We start from the raw sequence: 17,427 nt of genomic DNA on the forward strand, positions 1-17,427 counted from the left end.
TTTTTTGCTTTTAGCTCTATGATTATGGAGAGGTAAAAAAAGTAGATTTGAAATTACAGGGTTTCAAATAATAAAATTAAAAGTAGGATTGAATTGGTTTTATACAGTAGTTACCTGTCATTGTACTCAGGTACAAAGTCACCAAGTAAAATGGTGATGTCATGTCTCTTTCAGAGCAACTCCTTGAATGTGGGGTGGTTGGTTGGTTTGGTTTCAGTTCAATGTTTAGCATTTAATTAAAACAGTAATAAAATACTCACAAGGTAAAATACCACCAGCACATGGCAGTTCATTTAAAGCCAAGATGGTGGACTCTCTACTCCAAAAGGCTGGAAGGTAAACTAGAAATTTTAGTACTTCCAGAAATTTGTAAGCCCCATCTCTTCTTTAAAATAATTTTGCTCCAATACACAATTGTTGGTTATGGTATTTCAGTAATAAGCAGTGAGTTTAATTCTTTGCTATAAAGTACAGCTATTTTAGGTCTTGTGAGCAAAAAGGAATATTGGAGAGATGCAAATTGTAATCCTTGTTTACTCTATGGGCAGTTTTGGTTTATGGTTCTGGGCCAAGTGTAGTCATCTACTGCCAAACACTTTTTTAATGAGAAGCACCTTTAGTGATCTAAGTAGCTATTGGAGCTCATCTGAAAAGATGCAAGTAATAATGTATTTCACTTGGGAAAAGAAATCAACATCAGAAAAAAATTTAGAATACTAGTATTTTATATATGATATCAAAATATCATACTGTGTATTGATACAAAGGCAGAATTTGTTTATAATGATGCTTTTAGCTAAAATAAATAGTACTTAATTATTCTTCTGTGACTTACACTGTGACCTTGGTGTTTCAAGTCTAACTAGTTGTCAATAATTCTCCAGCTAAATTCATCAAGCAGTCTGTTAGGAAAGAGATTAAGTGATCTCCTGCTGGATTTGATTCAGCTTTCTGCCTTGTTCATTTAGAGTGAGCTGTCAAACAAGGTTGGATACCTAAACAAACTCTGAATTAGACATAGGAAATTTGTGGCAATTAGTCATTAACATATGGAAGATATCAAAGGAAGATCAATATCTCTGAAGCTTTTTCAAAAATGTGTAAATTTAGGTGTCCATTTAACTTGCTGGTAGTGTTAAAACACCAACTGCAACAAAAATTATGATCTGTGATGTTTGTCATTAAACCCTGATTAAGTCAGCCAGGCCTTTGTGTATCAGGTGTTCCTGAAGTGTTAGAAGGGAATGTTTGCATTATCTACTTAGACCAACATTAATTTTATAATATAGATGCATTATCTGTGAAGATGTCAGTTATTGAATACTTAGTTATGACAGCCCATAATTTTGTACTAACAGTCCCTTTTCTCTCTCTCAGGCTGACATTTGGTCACTGGGCATCACTGCAATTGAACTGGCCAAGGGGGAGCCTCCCAACTCAGATATGCATCCAATGAGAGTTCTGTTCCTCATTCCGAAAAACAATCCTCCCACTTTATTAGGAGACTTCAGTAAACCTTTTAAAGAGTTCATTGATGCATGTCTGAATAAGGACCCAACATTTGTGAGTAGATAAATGTGTGTGCATGTGTGTGTAGATGTTTCCGTTTTGTTTTCTGCTCTCCTGTGCTTGTGAAGTATTTTGCTAACACTGTGCATCTTCAGTGATTGAAATCATTTTAGGGACTATACTTTGCACTGTGAATTTTAGTGGTGCTTTTTAATATCTCTGCTCTCTCCTAGTTTGTTTTGTTTAAAATACTCAAAAGGAGGAGGGAGAATGCTGAAAGAAATTACAGTGGCAGAGGCAGATTCCTAAAATGCACTCTGAACTAGGATAATGTCAGAAGAGAAGCCTTAACAGAGGAGAGAAACATCTGAAGTCCTTTGCTTCAGCACAGCTTTTGCTGTCTGAATTCAGCTTACAAGGAAATGTTGCATTGGAGAGTTTTCATTAGTCATTTTCCTGGGTGTGACCTTCTAACGTGGAAGGATAAGCTCTATAGTCTATGGGTGACTTGATCATATTTTTAGCGTGCTCGTAAATGTGAATTACTGGCTTCTCTGACTTCCTGTTTCACTAATTTCCTGATATTATACAAGTTAGCTCTGGAAGTCTGTTGTCTTACTAAGTCTCCCCTATTAGCATTTAAAATCATGAAATGTTAGCATGACATTAAATATTTAATGTGTTTCTTACAGCGCCCCACTGCAAAAGAACTTCTGAAGCACAAATTCATTATGAAAAATGCCAAGAAGACTTCCTATCTGACAGAACTGATTGATAGGTTTAAGAGATGGAAAGCAGAGGGACACAGTAGTGATGAAAGTGATTCAGATGGTTCAGATTCGTAAGTTTGATTTGTAGTCTTTTTTTGGGTATGGTTTTTTGGTTTCAATAATGTTCTTAAAGTGGGTTTGCCACAGCTTTTCTGTGTAATAACACCATTTCTGTACACCTGTCTCTGGTCCTTTTTTTTTATTGTCTTCTTCCAAGAAAACCCCCTGTATGGCCCTAAAGAGTAACACATAAGTCAATCCGTGTGCTTGTTACATCTTTAAATTTTCTTTCTTTAAATTCAATTTCAGTTCTGTTTAAGTGCTATCTATTTCCTAGTCTGAGGCCAGTGGTTGTACCAAAACCGCTGAGTCACAGTTAGAGATATTGCAGAGCAAAGCTGAGGTGCATGAAGAAGTTTTCATAGTGCCTGGGGAATAACATGCTTTCTGTAAGTGTCTTGTTTTTCTGGCTATCAGATAACTCTTAAATGGGATGCCATGGGAGAAGGTAAGCCTTGTAGGCAGATACCATCTTCTGTTTGCTTTTGATCACATTTCAATTTATTCAGCCTCTTTTCAAGTTCAGTTAATGTTTTAATATGTGTTTTCCTTATTATTTCAAGGAATACGGAACTAATCCTGATAGTCTTGTGATGTATTTGGGTTACCTGTGCTTGCTGGGGGTGCTGTTGTGGCTGGTATTATGTACATCATGTCCTTTTTGTTTCAGGGAGTCCAGCAACAAAGAGAATAATTCTCACCCTGAGTGGAGCTTCACTACAGTTCGGAAGAAGCCGGATGCGAAGAAGCTCCAGAACGGGACGGTGCGTACAGACAGAGCAGTTCTTCTTTTAACTGCTGCTTCTGAAGCCACTTTAAGGAAGACAGTGATAAAACTGAGTAACTTCACTTTTCATGAGAACTGACTGGTTTTTTTGCAGTTCAAGAGAATAATGCATGTTAGAGATATTTCCTATGCCCTGTCAGCCTTAAATGCAAAATATACTGCAGATGTACTGTAGTATCCTTTCATAGAGATGGGAATTTTAAAGTCTCTTACTAGTGAGGGAAAACTGAACTGTTTTTCTGATGCTGAATGACATTGTTTGAGATGTCTCATCAGGCATCTGTTTCAATATCCCATAACATTTGTTGATGTAGTGTGTCTTTGTGGGTTTTGTAATGTATTTTAAACACTTTGTTAAATTTAATTCAACTCCCAAAATCACATGTGGCAGTGTGTATGTTGTATATATGCTGATGTAAGTTGTAATATGCTGATGTAGTGTATATTTGTTAACTTCTAGGATCAGGATCTTGTTAAAACCCTGAGTTGTTTAACTATGATAATCACCCCTGTGTTTGCTGAGGTAAGTGTTGGCTTAAAAATCTTCTTTGAAAGTGTTAGCCAAGTGTCTAATAACTTTTCTGAGTTTTAAATTCTTTGGTTTGCTCCTCAGCTCAAGCAGCAGGACACAAATAATGCTAACAGAAAGAAAGCAATTGAGGAACTTGAGAAAAGCATCAATGTGGCAGAAGCAACATGTCCAGGGATCACAGATAAGATGGTGAAGAAACTTATGGAGAAATTTCAGAAGTAAGTAGTTTAGTGATAAGAGAGATATCTGCTATGTCCAGTGCTTTAGCTTTGTAGTTACATGTTGCAGTGTGATTCCAATAGTTACAGATAACACTTCTGTTTGAGACTAAAACTAATACTAACAATTACTGTATCTGGTCCTGAAGTGCTACGGCTTTACTGTAGTTGCTCCATCTTGCTTTAGTTTAGCCTGCACGTTTATCTTAAACATATTTACAGGCAAGAGGGGAGACAGAGAATTTTTTTCTTACCTCTTTTAGTAATGTTTTCTTAAAAATGTCACTTCTGGTGGGTTTTGTACTATAAACCATTGAGATGAAGGCATGTACTACTTTAGTGATGCAGAAACATTTATGTGCTTTTTGCCTAGCTGAAACAATATAATTAATACATTTTTTAACTTGCATTTTTTATCTGTAGATTTTCTGTTAATGACTCATCCTAAGAAACTTCACACAATTGACTGCTGTTTCGTATGGACCCAGTGAAACCCACCAAAACTACTTCAAGCTTGGCAGTGCTTAGCTCATGAGCTCCTTGTGCCTTTTGGATCTTTGCAACATATTGATGGTGATTGAGGATTTGAAGCACCTACTCAACTATTTTGTGGCAGTGCACATGGTTTTATATTTTCAGGAAATTATTTTGTAAAGAACAACTTTTAATATTGTAGTTTCACCTGTTTAATCTGATAAATGTTGAGGTGCAGTTTTGCTTTTAGAAATAACCATTACTTTAGTTAATAGAATGTGCAAGTACAGTATGTTTTGATGCTATTTTGTTCCTGTACATGGAGTTGTACAGGTCTTTTATATTCATGAGTTAAACTTTTGTAAATCACTAACGAGCTTCAGAGAAAAATAGCTTTTTCACATGTAATGTAGTGGCAAGGGTATTGCTGTAGCACCTGCTTCAACCAGCATATAGTTATCGTGCCCTGAAAAACAAACCTGCAACAGTATCTATTTTAATTCTAAATTGGTACAGTATTTTAGGCAGCTCTATGATTAAATATATTTGAGAGCAATATGGCAATAGTTTGCAGGTGATATGTAGCAACAGGTCTATCCTGATGTACAGTCTGTGTATTACCTTTTAGAACAGGTTTTGAAGTAGTAACTCAATCTTATATCATCATGGTAGGAAAAATTTAGAGCAATACAGTTGAGGGGGTGGGGCTTTCGGCAATAATGGACAAAACCTGAAGTCCAGTTTAACTTAATTTAATTTTTTTTCCTCTGAGTCTACATGCCTGGGTGGAAGGGAGCCAGAGAAGCCGAGCGTCGCTTGTTACATACCTCACCCGCAGGTATCGATGGGTGTAACACCAGCGTTCTGTGTGGTGGTGTTGTTTCTCCTGTAAGATATTTATACACATTTTTGTTCTGAAATACATTAAATACAGTACATCAACATCATTTGTTTATAATTTTCTGAAAGTGTATTTTAAATATGTATTTACCAGTTAATATGCAAATAACTGAGTTATAGATATTCTTTCACAAAAAAAGGTAGTACTGTGCAGTACGGAGTGATTTTTTTCATAAAAAGTAGGTAAGACTATAAAGTTGCTTTCAGTTATATATTTATGGTACTGCTAGATGGGTAATCTCTTCTGTTGTTTTGTTTTGATTTGGTTTTTTCCCTTTTTCAACCCAGTATGTATATTATGCTGAAGTTTTGAACTGGGATTGTTTTTCAGTACTTAGCTGTGGAACTGTTGGTGTAAATTTATTTTTGATAAAGGCTGGGTGTGTTTATTTTATGGTTCAGACCTGCACATTTTGTTTTTGCACAAAAGTCATTTTAAAGAATCTGAAATATATCTGCCAAATATTGAAAAAGTAATGGTGTGCAAGTAAATACTGCATTTTTCGTCAAATGTTGCCATTACATCGTTTTTATATAAAGGACACTTGTGAGAGATGGTGGTTAGATATGCCAAGGACAATTATTTTCAATGGTGCCTACACTGTAAAAAAAATTACTTTTAACTCCTTGTTTTAATTTTAAAAAAAATGTTTCTGTTTAAAACTTTCATCTGCTATATAACTGAAATTCAATTAGAATTTATATCTGAGAAAAAAGTCTGGAAATAGTTTTTGAAAACAATAATGTTATGGATTAAATAAATATTTTTATAAATGTAAAAGCAGCAAAAGTTGTAAATACAGTTGATCTGAAGCTTTACAAAATAACTGCATCACAGAAACAAATTGTAGTGCTCCTCTAGCTTCTGTAGTTGTTAGTCTTGTAAATCTGTTTATAGATGAAGCTTATTTCAATGTTTTGGGGGGTTTAAAATGGTTTAAAAATAAATATTTAAGTTCTGTAAACTTTCATGAGCTTGTTCTGTTGTGTATCATTCTGTTCTGGATTTCAGCAGCTGTGCAGAGGTGTGGACATGTCAGGCACAAACTCGTGTTGGGAGAAAGGTGTTCCCTGCCTGGCTGCGTTGCAAAGCTCTGGGTGCCCCACGCTGTCCTTGGCCAGGGGACACCTCCCAGCTGCTGTACCCCAGGAATGGATGGGGCAGTCCCAGGGGTCACTTTGGTTCCTTTCCTAGGGAGGAGACTCTGGCATGTGTGGGACTCTGGGCAGTGCAGTGGTGTCATGGCTCTGTCATGGCTTTGTCACAGCTCTGCCTGCCTTTGGCCTCAGCACAGGGACACAAAGGCCTATGCCACAGCTCCCTCAACTTTCAGCAGCCTCAACACAAATCTCACTTTAAGGAGATCCATTTAAATTTTTCAGAATTAAAGATGTGTTTTTCCTTCCATGTCACTTCCCTTAAGGTGTTCTTTTCCTGTGGCAGTCTGAGGGAAGCACTGATGGGAATTCCTCCTGAGTTTTGTAACTGAACAGGGCTCTGCCCTGTTGACACAGAATCTTTAATCTGTGCAGCTTCACAGACAGTTCTGGATAGGTGGGGTTAGCAAATGACATGGGAAATTGGAACCTGACATGTTTGAGATAAAACTGTAATAAGTTGCTGAACTATAGTGCCTCTTCTTTTCCTGTGGAAGGGGTGGGATGTATACCTACCTCATGGGACAGCATGGGAAAAACTCCCTCATGTGTACAAAACAGACATTCTCTTGTATTACAGTTCATTCAATAAGGGTGGTTTTTTTATGCTGCATATGCCTGAAGTCTCTGTGCATAGTAAGACTTTAATTAGCTCCTAAGAAGGGACATCTGTATTGCTGATTGCAGAAATGAGCTGTCTTTTTCCCACATTTTAGTTATTGATGAACTGTGTAACTTAATCAGCAGTATTCTGTTGCTGGCAGGTTACTAATGGAAAGATAGATCCAAATATTCATGCAGGAACCATCTCTTGCTCTTTTGGTGTGCCAGGCTTCCTGCTGTAGGTTGAGAAGAATTGTTGCTGAAGTAATCGTATCAAAGTAATCTGAATTGCAGAGTGGAGAAATGTATTTGTTCTAGATGAGTCCTTTATCAATGTAACCATTCTTTAAGCCCTTGGTCTCTGACCACTCTGTTAATTTCTGTGCACTGTAGTGTCATCACACCTGCTCTAGCCTTGCAATTTCGACAGCTGAATAGGAGAGTGTGTAGGTTTTAATGTGTTTGCACAAAGTTTAGTGATTGTTAAAGGTCTGATTTTTATTGCACTGTTTTATGACTTAACACTGGAATAAGATTCTTTTCCTCTTGGCAAAGTTTTAGTGGTGTGTATGTCGGCTTATTTCACAGCTTTATCTATTTTGTCTAAACCTTTATCTGTTTTCTATAAACCACTCACTTCTATCTGCATGCACTGAGTAGCTTAATGTTTTCCCACTGTGATGCTGCAGTGCCTCTCCCCCCCTCAATAATCCTTTGTGTAAGGACTGTAACAGTTTACATTTTCCAGGTTCTGCTGTTTGTCTTTCACCACCAGCAAACCAAATCTTTCCACGTCCTCTCTCCATCCTTGTTTTCTTTCCTAGGGGAACGAAATCACTTAAATAGTTGTCCTTATCTCGAGGGTGAATAGTGCTGAGCAGGGAGTGAGGGGAAGGACTTAGGCAAGGGTTGTTTCAATTGTTCCTTGACAAGTCAGCCACTGCTTACTGGGATTGTTCTTTAATTTTAATCAGTCAGTAAAGTGGTTTAAGCAATGAATTTAGCTCAGAGATGTTGATTTGTGTCACTTGCTGACGAGCTGCTTTGTTCCTCTGCTATTGTTGACCATGTGTAGGATGTGCCTCAGCACAGTGCCCACACTGCCCCAATGCTCCCTAGTCCATGGAAAAATCCAAAAATAGTTCCCAAGCCCTTGTTTCTCCCTCTCAATGCTGTTTTCCCAGCACAGTCTTGAAGACCAGCCCTGGCAGTTCCTGAGGATTTGGGCAGGGTGTTTGTACAATGATCTCTCGTGGTGGGACATGCTCAAGGTGTGTCTCCACGTGCTTTGAGGAGCTGACAGTGATTGTGGAGTATCCCAGGGCTGTGATTGCAGCCTGTGTTTGAAATGCTGCTGCTTTTTTTAACCCTCTACCAAACTGTGCCCACAGACTGCCATTCTTAAATGTTGTACTGAGTGGTGATTCTTGCTCTTTCCAAGGTGCAGAGCTTTGGGAATGGGGTAGAAACAACCCTCTAGGCAGAATTATCCCTTTTTTTCAGTAAAACATGTGCCAGAGCAGCGTGAGGGATCACTGCAGCTCCCAACTTCAGCACAGGGTAACCAGGAGCAGAAGCAAACCTTACAATGTACTCACTTGTTGGGCTAATGCATTTCTTTAGGCAACCAACCAAGAATGTGGCTGTTTGCAGCAGCCTTCAGGGATCTCCACAAGTGTCCCCAGTTACTGGGACAGCAAAGGCACAGAGGAGGCCAGGCAGTAGAGCAGGAGAAGGAAACCAGCTCCTGGGAGCACTGAGGGAAGCTCCTGAGGTGGGAGGCACAGGGCAAGGTGTGCTGGGGGGATGCCAGCAGGACTGGGGGTGCAGATTTCACAGGGCAGAAAGAGGAACTCAAAACTCCAGTGTGAACAACTCTTTTTTATTGTCCACCTTCTAAAACAAAGGACAGCAACATGCAGAGTGAGCAGGACCCATAAGCCCAGAGCCCAGTTCTTTCTACATTTTAATCTATCTTTTTTGTCCCAATTTCCATGGTTCTGAAATCCTTCTAGCAGGCTGCAGTGGTTTCTCCACCACGGATTTTCTGGGCTGTCTCCCTGCTTAGAGTCATGTCCTACAAAGACTTACAGGGTTGTTCTTGAAGAAGATTACAAAGATCTCCCCCTAAAATCTTATGAAGGTGTCATAATTCTCAAGATTTCCAAGTAGATTTCATGTAGATTTAGGGTAACAGTAAGTTTTTAAAATAAAAGTACTTCCAAGAAGCTGCTTGTTCCATTCCTACCTGCTCCTGATATCTTTTTTCCCATGCTGCTTAACTGAGGACAGAATTGGGGAAGGAAAGGACCCCAAAGAAACTCCTTACACATCTCTCTCCCTCAGATTTAAGCAGAGCACTGAGGTACTGGGGCTGCCAGGAGGTGATGGCTGATGTGCCTAAGCAAAGCACAGTTACAGAGTGTGAACCCTCTTCCCAGTGCTCACCATGAGGTGCTTCAAAAGCTTGACAAGCACTCCTGAGATATTTCTGGAGAAGGATAATCCTCTAAACTGGCCAGGGAGAAGACAGCCACACACAGAGCCTTGCCTTTGAGTGCCAAGTGCTCCCTGCAGCACTGGAGGGAGGTGAGGCAGGTGGAGGACACAGGCTGTATGCTGGGGTTTTGTCCTGTCCACATGGCATCAGCTCCAGGAGCAGCCTCCCATGAAGATCTTGCTCCTTCCCAAAAGGTCCTGAAACACCCCTCCAGTGTGCCACCCTGCACTGGGAAAAGCAGCTGAAGCTATTCTGTGGGAAGTCTCTTTTTCTACCTCCCCTTCAATGAAGACTCCAGCAGCTGAGCTCCAAGCTTCAGTTTGGGCAGGACATAGAAGCTTAGCAGGGCTTTAGGAGATCTCTGGCTTCTGGCTGAAACAAGAATCCCCCCTCAAACTGTGGTGGCAGAGGCAAACCAGCTTCCAAGTGTGGTGCAGGGGTTGAATACTTCTGAGCACACCCCTGATGTCCATTAACACGTCCTCTATAGCTAAGAGCACTCACACAACAATCCCATCAATGTTTCATAAGCTGTAAGCAGACCTGCACACCAAGAGTGTCACCATTCTCTGACCCTGGGTCAGCACCGGCCACCTCCGCTCCCTCTGGCCGGTGTCAGGCACCTAGGTGAAATACTTGGAGGCCCCTCTGGAAATCCTCTCCTCAGCAGCACTGGTGGCAAAGGACACCTCCTCATCCTCCTCATCCAGCTGGAGGCTGCCCGAGGAGAGCCGCACGCGGGCCATGGGCGAGCGCAGCACGCGGCCATAGCAGGCGCCGTGCTCAGCCCCCAGCAGCTCCGGGTCCGAGTCGCTGGACTCGGTGCTGCTGCCCAGGTACCGCTCGGGGCAGCGCCGCAGCCCCGGTGCCAGCCCTTGCTGGGCTGGGACGTGCCAAAAAACCCCCCCTCTGCGACTGCTGAGAGCAGGGCACGGCCCCAGGGGCCTGAACTCCGAGCCGTAGGGGAAGCGGATGGTTTTCATGTCCGACTGGCTCCAGGAGCGCTTGGGAGGCTGCTCCTGCAGGCCGTAAGCGAAGGAGCGAGCCAGGGACCTGCTGTCCCCCGCCATGCTGGTGCCCACGGCCGTGCCTGCAGCCTCACCGTGGAGCTGCCCAGCCTGGGCCCCGCTCGGGCTCTGCCGGGGGGGTTTTGTTGCCACAGGGCCGCTTGCACCGGCCGGTCCTGCTGTGTCCTCACCGGGGGCCGGTGCAGGGCATGGGGGCTGCAGTGCCCTGTCCAGATAGAAGAGCACAGGGGGCGCGGGGGCCACCAGGGGCAGGGGACAGGGCACATCCGTGTACACCAGCTGCCGGGCGCTCACCTCCCGCATGTTGCCCACAGAGGTGCTCTTGCTGTTCCCAGCAAACTGGTGGTGGGGCCGGAAGGATGTCAAGGGATTCCTGGCTCCAAAGAGGTCGATGGGCTCCCACGCCCGCTCCATCTCCAGCTCGGCGTAGAGCAGGGGGAAGGCAGAGGAGCTCTTGGAGTGGGGCAGGAAGGTGGGGGATGCTTCGGGCTTGGAGCGCTCCAGCTCAGCAGCAAAGGTCACCTCCATGGTGGAGCTGCGGCGCCGGCTGTCCAGGGTGGGCTCGGAGCCATGCACGCCGTTGGCGTGGTAGGAGCCCCGGCTGCCGTAGGCCAGGCGCAGCTCCTCCACCTGGGCAGGGCACAGAGAGGGTGGGAGGGAGCGCCCAGAGCTGAGGGCCTGACCCCGCAATGCCAAGGCCCTGGTGCAGAGCTGCTGATGCCATGGGGACTCACCTGCTTTGATACATCCGTCAGGAGGTCCGGGGAGGAGCGGCACTGCCTCTCATCGTAGCGGGACGTGTAGTGTTTCCTGCAGGACAAGAACAAGGGTAGGTGTATGGCCAGGAGGGCCCTTCCCCTCTCCCCAGTCCCCTCAGGAACCTCTCCCCCTCCATGCCCCTGGTACCTCTCGAAGGGCAGGCTCTTCATCTTAGCCTTCCTGCCGTGCTCCAGCAGCTGCCGCTGAGTCCTGCCACTGCAGCATGGAGGGAGAAACGTGAGCAGCACCATCAGCCCCAGCCCTTGTGCCCCTTGTGAGGGGATGCAGCAGAACTAAGGCAGGGGGGCTCTCCAGGAGAAGTAGCTGCTCTCACCCCCTCAGGTTCAGACAGGGCTGACATAAAAGTGAGGCTCGGAGCCATCCCCAGGCCCTTCCCAGCCCCAGCAGCTTGGGTTTCCCCTGGGAATTTACCTGTAGCGGAAGCTGGAACCTTTGCTGCACAGAAGGGCTTTGGGCTTTGACTTGGGCTCCTCAGAGAGCCTGAAGAAGGCGTGGTACTCCACACACGTCTTCCAGAAGGCCTTGCATGTGTCCCGGCTGGCCATGGTGAACTCCAGCGTGTCCTTGCACAGCGCCTGTGTGCCAGAGATGGGGTCAGGAGCACGGCACAAGCTCTGCCATGTGCCCTCCTGATCCCCCAGGGGCCATATGGGCTGCCAGTGGCTCCAGGCACTGCACTGTCACCTGGCTGGGGACACAGGAGAAGCCCTCAAGAAGGAGCACCATCATGAGCAACAGGAATGGATTTTGCTCAAAACTGGGGACTTTATGTGGCTGACCTTCCATCCACAGCTGTCTGCTCCTGAGCCCAGCAGTGCCTGTGGTACTTACAGAGATGTTTGCATGGAGCTTGATGAGAAAATGCTTCCTCTTGAAACTCAGTTTGCGGATTTTGGACCAGTTGAAGGTGTTGATCTTTGTATTGCCCTGAAAGGACAAACACAGCAATTACAGCTGGATGGGGCAACCTGTCAATACAGAAATGCAGTGGGCCAAGGCCTGAGCTCACAGGACACTGCATCAAACTCCAATGCAGCTCCTGGAGCTGCTGGGGTTTGGTGTTTGACTGCATCAGCTGGTTCTACAAGTAGAAATTGAGGTTCAGGGCCTAACTCTGTCTGCTGAAGCTCTTTGCAAAATCCAGGACTCCCAGACAAACCTCAGAGAGGTTAAGGCAGGGAGTCCTATCTGTGCCAGCTCAAATATCAGGTGAGTTAAGGCAAAATCAGTGCCCCAAATAAATAATATTCTCCCCTCCTTTGTTGGGAAGTGTAGCAGTGCTCAGCTCACCTCCACACCTTTAGACCTGCTTTAAGCAGGCTGCAAGCACACATTAATTACTCTGTTATCATTTTGCACAAGGTTAGATGCAGCCACATGGCAGAACCAGGAAAAATCACGTTACCCCACTCTGTGGCACCAGGACCCTCTCAGCTTTCTGCAAGAGCACAGACTTTAATGGGCTCACAGATGCTCTAATCATGCGTGAGGGGTGTTTATGGCTCTGAATAAATAACCAGGTCTGGCAGCACTAATTACCAACAGCAGACTAACTACCAATACCAGACCAAAGCTAGGTTTTATGTTTGGGTTTGTTGGTTTGTTTTTGTTTTTTTGTTTTTTTTTTTTTTTTTTGCTGTGACAAGATGTTCCCAGGTTGAAATCAGCTGCTGTGGGAGCGGAGAGGAAGTCTGTATTTACTGCCCAGCTCTGCCATGATTACAGCCTTATATAATTGCACAGACGTGGGGGGCTATTTTCACTGGAAGATTACACAGCGAGCACATGTGACAGAGCCGTGGAACCTGTGCTGCTCACACGGCCACCACACTCGTGGGACAAGGGCCAGCAGGGCTGGGGCACCTTCAGTGGCACGCAGGGCTGGTGGGGCTGAGGCCTACAGCATCCCCTTCACCCCCATGGCCTGTGGAAGAGAGAGTCTGAGGTGCTCAAAGGGGAGAAGGGTCACCTGCAGCTGGAGAGGCCACCCCTGAGCCCTGGGCTCACCCTCAGCACCAGCACCCCCATGTGTGTCACGGCCAGGCTGATCTGTGTCCCCTCAGCACCAGCACCCCCATGTGTGTCACGGCCAGGCTGATCTGTGTCCCCTCAGCACCAGCACCTCCATGTGTGTCACAGGTTGATCTGTGTCCCCTCACCCTCAGCACCAGCACCCCCATGTGTGTCACAGCCAGGTTGATCTGTGTCCCCTCGCCGTCGCTGGCGGGGTGGGGGCGGATCCCGTACATCTCCAGCTTCCTGGCCACGTCCAGCAGCTGAGCGTCAGACTCGGCCGGCGTCTTCCCTCTGCAGACACAAGGCACAGGAGGGACAGGAGTGAGAAGGGAGATGCTGAAATGGGCTGAAAAAGCCATTTTGTAGGTGCACAGGTTGGCATCACACCCACCCCACTGCCAGCCCTGCCTGCTGGTGACAGCACTGTGCCAGCAGAGGTCCATAGGGGGTTTGTGGTGTGGAGCAGCCCTTACCTGTGTCTCCGGTGGTAGTGCATGATCTTGTTGTCCAGGTACTCCTGGTTGGGCAGGTACCGGTGCGTGGCCAGGTGCTGCTGGTCTGTCTCCTCGTGGAAGTCGCCCAGCTCAGCTTTGGGGACAGGGAGAGGGTGGATTAGGCTGTGAGGGGTCGGGGCAGAGGGGAGCCCTGGCTGCATGGCCAAAGCCCATCCCCAGGGAAGGGGCCTGGCCCTGCAGTGCTCTCTTGCCCTTACACTGCAGCAGGTGGGAGACGAGCAGCGCCGCGCTCTTGTCGCTGCAGGGCAGCCGCCCCTGGGCCAGGTCCTTCTTGATCTGGAGGGTGAAGAGGTACCTGTGGAGGGGGACAGGAGCATCCCTGGGGGAACTGGGTGCCGGGCTGAGCCACGAGGGCTGTGCCTGTTCCCAAAACTCATGGGATGCACATCCTCAGGGTCACAGGATGAGCGCGCAGCCCCTGCAGCTGGGCACCAGTAGGACCAGCATGTCCCTGTCAGTGAAATGCACATTAGTAGACTTCAAAATTAACATTCCTTTCCGTTTTGGAGGGCATTTGCCTCTCTTGGGGCTGACGTTCTGCATAAGCACTGTCTTGATTTTATTCTTAGTCCCTGTTTGCAATGCTTTCTCTAAAATTGTAGAAGCTAACAAAGTCATTTTTAAAAATAAAACTAAAGTTGTTCTCTCAGAACACTGCTTGAGGCAGGAGCTAGACTGAGCAGTCAGACTCTGTACCCAACTGTTAAAGTGTTTGGCAGTAAACAAATTGCAGCCTCATAAGACAGTGGATTGTGTTTTAAAACAGAGGATCAAGAAAATATGTTCTCTGATTTTATTCTGTAAAGAGAAATACTTAGGATATTTAGGATAACCACCGCACACAGACAGGCTGGGGTGGATGAAGATAAAGAATTAACACACTGCAAAAACACAGAACTGTGTGGTAAGAAAGTAGTAAAACAAGCACTGTACCTGGTCAGTTCTTCTCTCAGGTGGCCAGGGTCCACTGGGAAAAATTTCACCATAAATTTGAAAAGAACCTCCTTAGGATCTTAAAACACAACATCTTCATAAGTTTTCTTTTACATGTCTATTGAGAACATTTACAACTCTCTTCACACATGCTGCCTCCTTACAGGGTAAATTATCTGGACCCTTACGAATCAGGGACTACAGCCTGCCCCCCAAAACCAGCCTGCCCAGGCCCCAGTATCACCAATGAATACAAACAGAGATTTGGATACCTAAAGAATACTAAAGAGAAAAATGTCCCAGCAATTCTTTAAATTGCAAAAATCCCTGTTGGAGGGGGTTTCCATGAAATGGTGCCAGGGAGCCTGGCCAGAGCCTTGGTGTAATTGCCATCACTGGGGCTGTGTGTTAAACCCAGCCCTCCCAGCACTTGGGATGCAGCAGCTCCATAGGGCAAAGGGTTTTTTTTGTGGGATGAGTGAGAACAAGCAGCCAAGCCCAAGGCAAAATGTGTGGAGGGAGGGAGGCAATTATGTAAGCACAGACTGTCACAGAACACCCTGGGATGGCTCAGAGGGACAGGCCAGAAGGTGAAGGAAAGAGGTGCCTGCAACAATTCCATTTGTGCTGCACCCAGAAAGGGAAGGATCCTTATGAGGCTTTCCCCTTTCAGAGAAATTAATACAAACCCTGCTCTGCAGCCTCCCCTTGGCAAAGCTGGGGTCATGGCCCCAGGCTCTCAGTCACCTCCCAGCCCTCGTGTACTTGGGGAAAACACCATGGGGATGGAGAGAGGCCTGAGAGCAGCACTGAGCTAACCCTGCTCTTGGCCATGGCACCGGAGGCTGGGCCTGAACTCAGGTCAGGCTCTGCAGCATCTCTGGGGCTGGGGAGGAGCTGAGGGCACAGGGGGACCCTGCCACATGCAGGTGCCTGGGCCACTCTGAGCTGCAGAGGGAAAAGGAGGACAGGCAGGAGCAGAGCCTGTCACGCTGCCAGCACGGCCACACAGGCACTCAGCCACCCTGCTCCTCTGCCAAGCTGTCAGGTTATTAACACTCCAGCCTAAAATGGTGCAGATAGCAGATTGCAAAGGCAGTGGCGTTTCTGTGGGATTTTGTAGGGACTGAGGTGTCCTTATAAACAATGCTGCCCAGCCTCACCCTCTAAAATGAGCCTGGTTAAATGCTGGAAACCAGAGAGCCTATCCCTCAGAAACAACACTGCATGAATGTGTCTGTGCTAGATTCTCACAGGTAATGATTTATAAGAATTCCATTCTTGAAATACTTACTTTTCACTTGCTTTGTTATGGGTTTTAGTGGTTCCAACCAGACCTGAAATAAGGCAAGTAAGAGCTGGGTAAATAAACAGCACAAGAGATGGGGAATAAAAGCAGCAGCAGCAGCAGCATGGTAGAATGCAGCATGAAAATGCTGACCAACTTGGCTGCTGTGACAAGTGTCCTGCTGGCCATGGACAGACCGTGAGCTGCACATACCACTGGGGCTTGTGGCTCCCCTCCTGACTCCCATTCTCAGGGTTTTCCTGCCATCATGGCAAAACTTTCTATTTAATTTTCCATTTGGAATTCCAGGGAGGTGCTGACAATCCCCAGCCATGCAGGCGCTGGCAGCTGCACTCACCTGGTTCCCAGCCTGGCTGTGAAACTCCAGCCCAAAGTACTCCTTCTCCACGAGGTTCAGGTGGCTGCAGGTGAGGTTGAAGAGCCCTTTCCCACAGGATTTTTGCTAGCAAGCAAACACAGCACAGAAGCAGCAGGTTAGGCAATGCTGGCAGCAGCAGTGATGGGATTTCAGAGAGCTGGGGAGAAGTTTCAGCTCCCTTCCTGCACCCCTTTCCTGACCATGCAGCAGCAAAATCTCACTCAATAAATGCTCTTGGCTTCAGCACGTACAACAGGACAGCTGCATGCTGTGCTCCCTGCTTTTGGAAATCAAATTCCTTCCCCATCACTTCTCTTCTTTATTAAGGAACTTAAACCAGAAAGGAGAGCAAGAGAAAACAAACCATGTTTTGACTCACTAGTCACAGCTATCACTGTGTGGGCAGTTCTGTCCCTGGCAAAGCAGTGAGTGATCCCAGGACAGGCACCTGCCTGAGCCAGGGCCAGCCATGGCCAACGTGCTTCATCCAGAGCCAACGGAGCAGCCTCAACCCTGTGCAGGGAGCCTGGGTGTCCCAACAGCTGGGGCTGAGCTGCCATTATGGTTCATGGTAATTAACAGCAACAGGGCCAGAGATCCTGTGCCCAGGGCTCTGAGTCATCCCAGGCTTTGGCAATAGGAATTAAGTGGTGCTGCATGCTGATAAGAGAGGCCAGGCTGTAGTTATTCCCAGTAAACAGAAACACTTGGCGGGTGTTTTCTTGGCTTGTTGCCATGCTGTTGGACCTGGATGGAGAACAAACCAGGAGGGCCCCGACTCTGGAAATTGCACCAGAAAGCACCAAAAATTAAAATGGCAGCGAACCACCCCAACAAAACTCTGAAATGCCTTCATCAGCTTGTGAAAAGCAGAGCAAAAAGACGTAATGGTTATTGCAAAAGCAGGCTGGAGCAGAGGCCAGGTTAGACAGCTGCTAAATGATCACATGTGGGGTGATGGAGGGGAAGACAGGCTG

The 17,427-nt window shown here is 46.1% G+C and overlaps 2 protein-coding genes across 2 annotated transcripts in view; one reads left to right on the forward strand and one right to left on the reverse strand.

Annotated features, from left to right (window-relative positions):
* Positions 1–6,221, forward strand: part of STK26 (serine/threonine kinase 26) — a 29,368-nt gene extending 23,147 nt beyond the window's left edge. Inside the window, exons 7-12 of the mRNA XM_063170924.1 lie at positions 1,378–1,563; positions 2,202–2,350; positions 3,010–3,103; positions 3,587–3,649; positions 3,740–3,876; positions 4,300–6,221. Coding sequence (XP_063026994.1) covers positions 1,378–1,563; positions 2,202–2,350; positions 3,010–3,103; positions 3,587–3,649; positions 3,740–3,876; positions 4,300–4,324 — 654 coding nt within the window. The 3' untranslated portion in view covers positions 4,325–6,221. The remainder of the gene's footprint in view (positions 1–1,377; positions 1,564–2,201; positions 2,351–3,009; positions 3,104–3,586; positions 3,650–3,739; positions 3,877–4,299) is intronic.
* Positions 6,222–8,907: 2,686 nt separating this feature from the next.
* Positions 8,908–16,808, reverse strand: FRMD7 (FERM domain containing 7). The gene is given in 12 exon segments (XM_063170950.1): positions 8,908–11,169; positions 11,274–11,349; positions 11,446–11,514; positions 11,731–11,894; positions 12,151–12,246; positions 13,479–13,626; positions 13,809–13,923; positions 14,048–14,145; positions 14,784–14,862; positions 16,078–16,120; positions 16,430–16,635; positions 16,638–16,808. Coding segments are annotated over 12 exon segments (2,145 nt in total). The 5' UTR covers positions 16,654–16,808; the 3' UTR covers positions 8,908–10,134.
* Positions 16,809–17,427: the final 619 nt, after the last annotated feature.

Source organism: Melospiza melodia, chromosome 16 (assembly GCF_035770615.1).
Source record: "Melospiza melodia melodia isolate bMelMel2 chromosome 16, bMelMel2.pri, whole genome shotgun sequence".
Lineage (NCBI taxonomy): Eukaryota > Metazoa > Chordata > Aves > Passeriformes > Passerellidae > Melospiza > Melospiza melodia.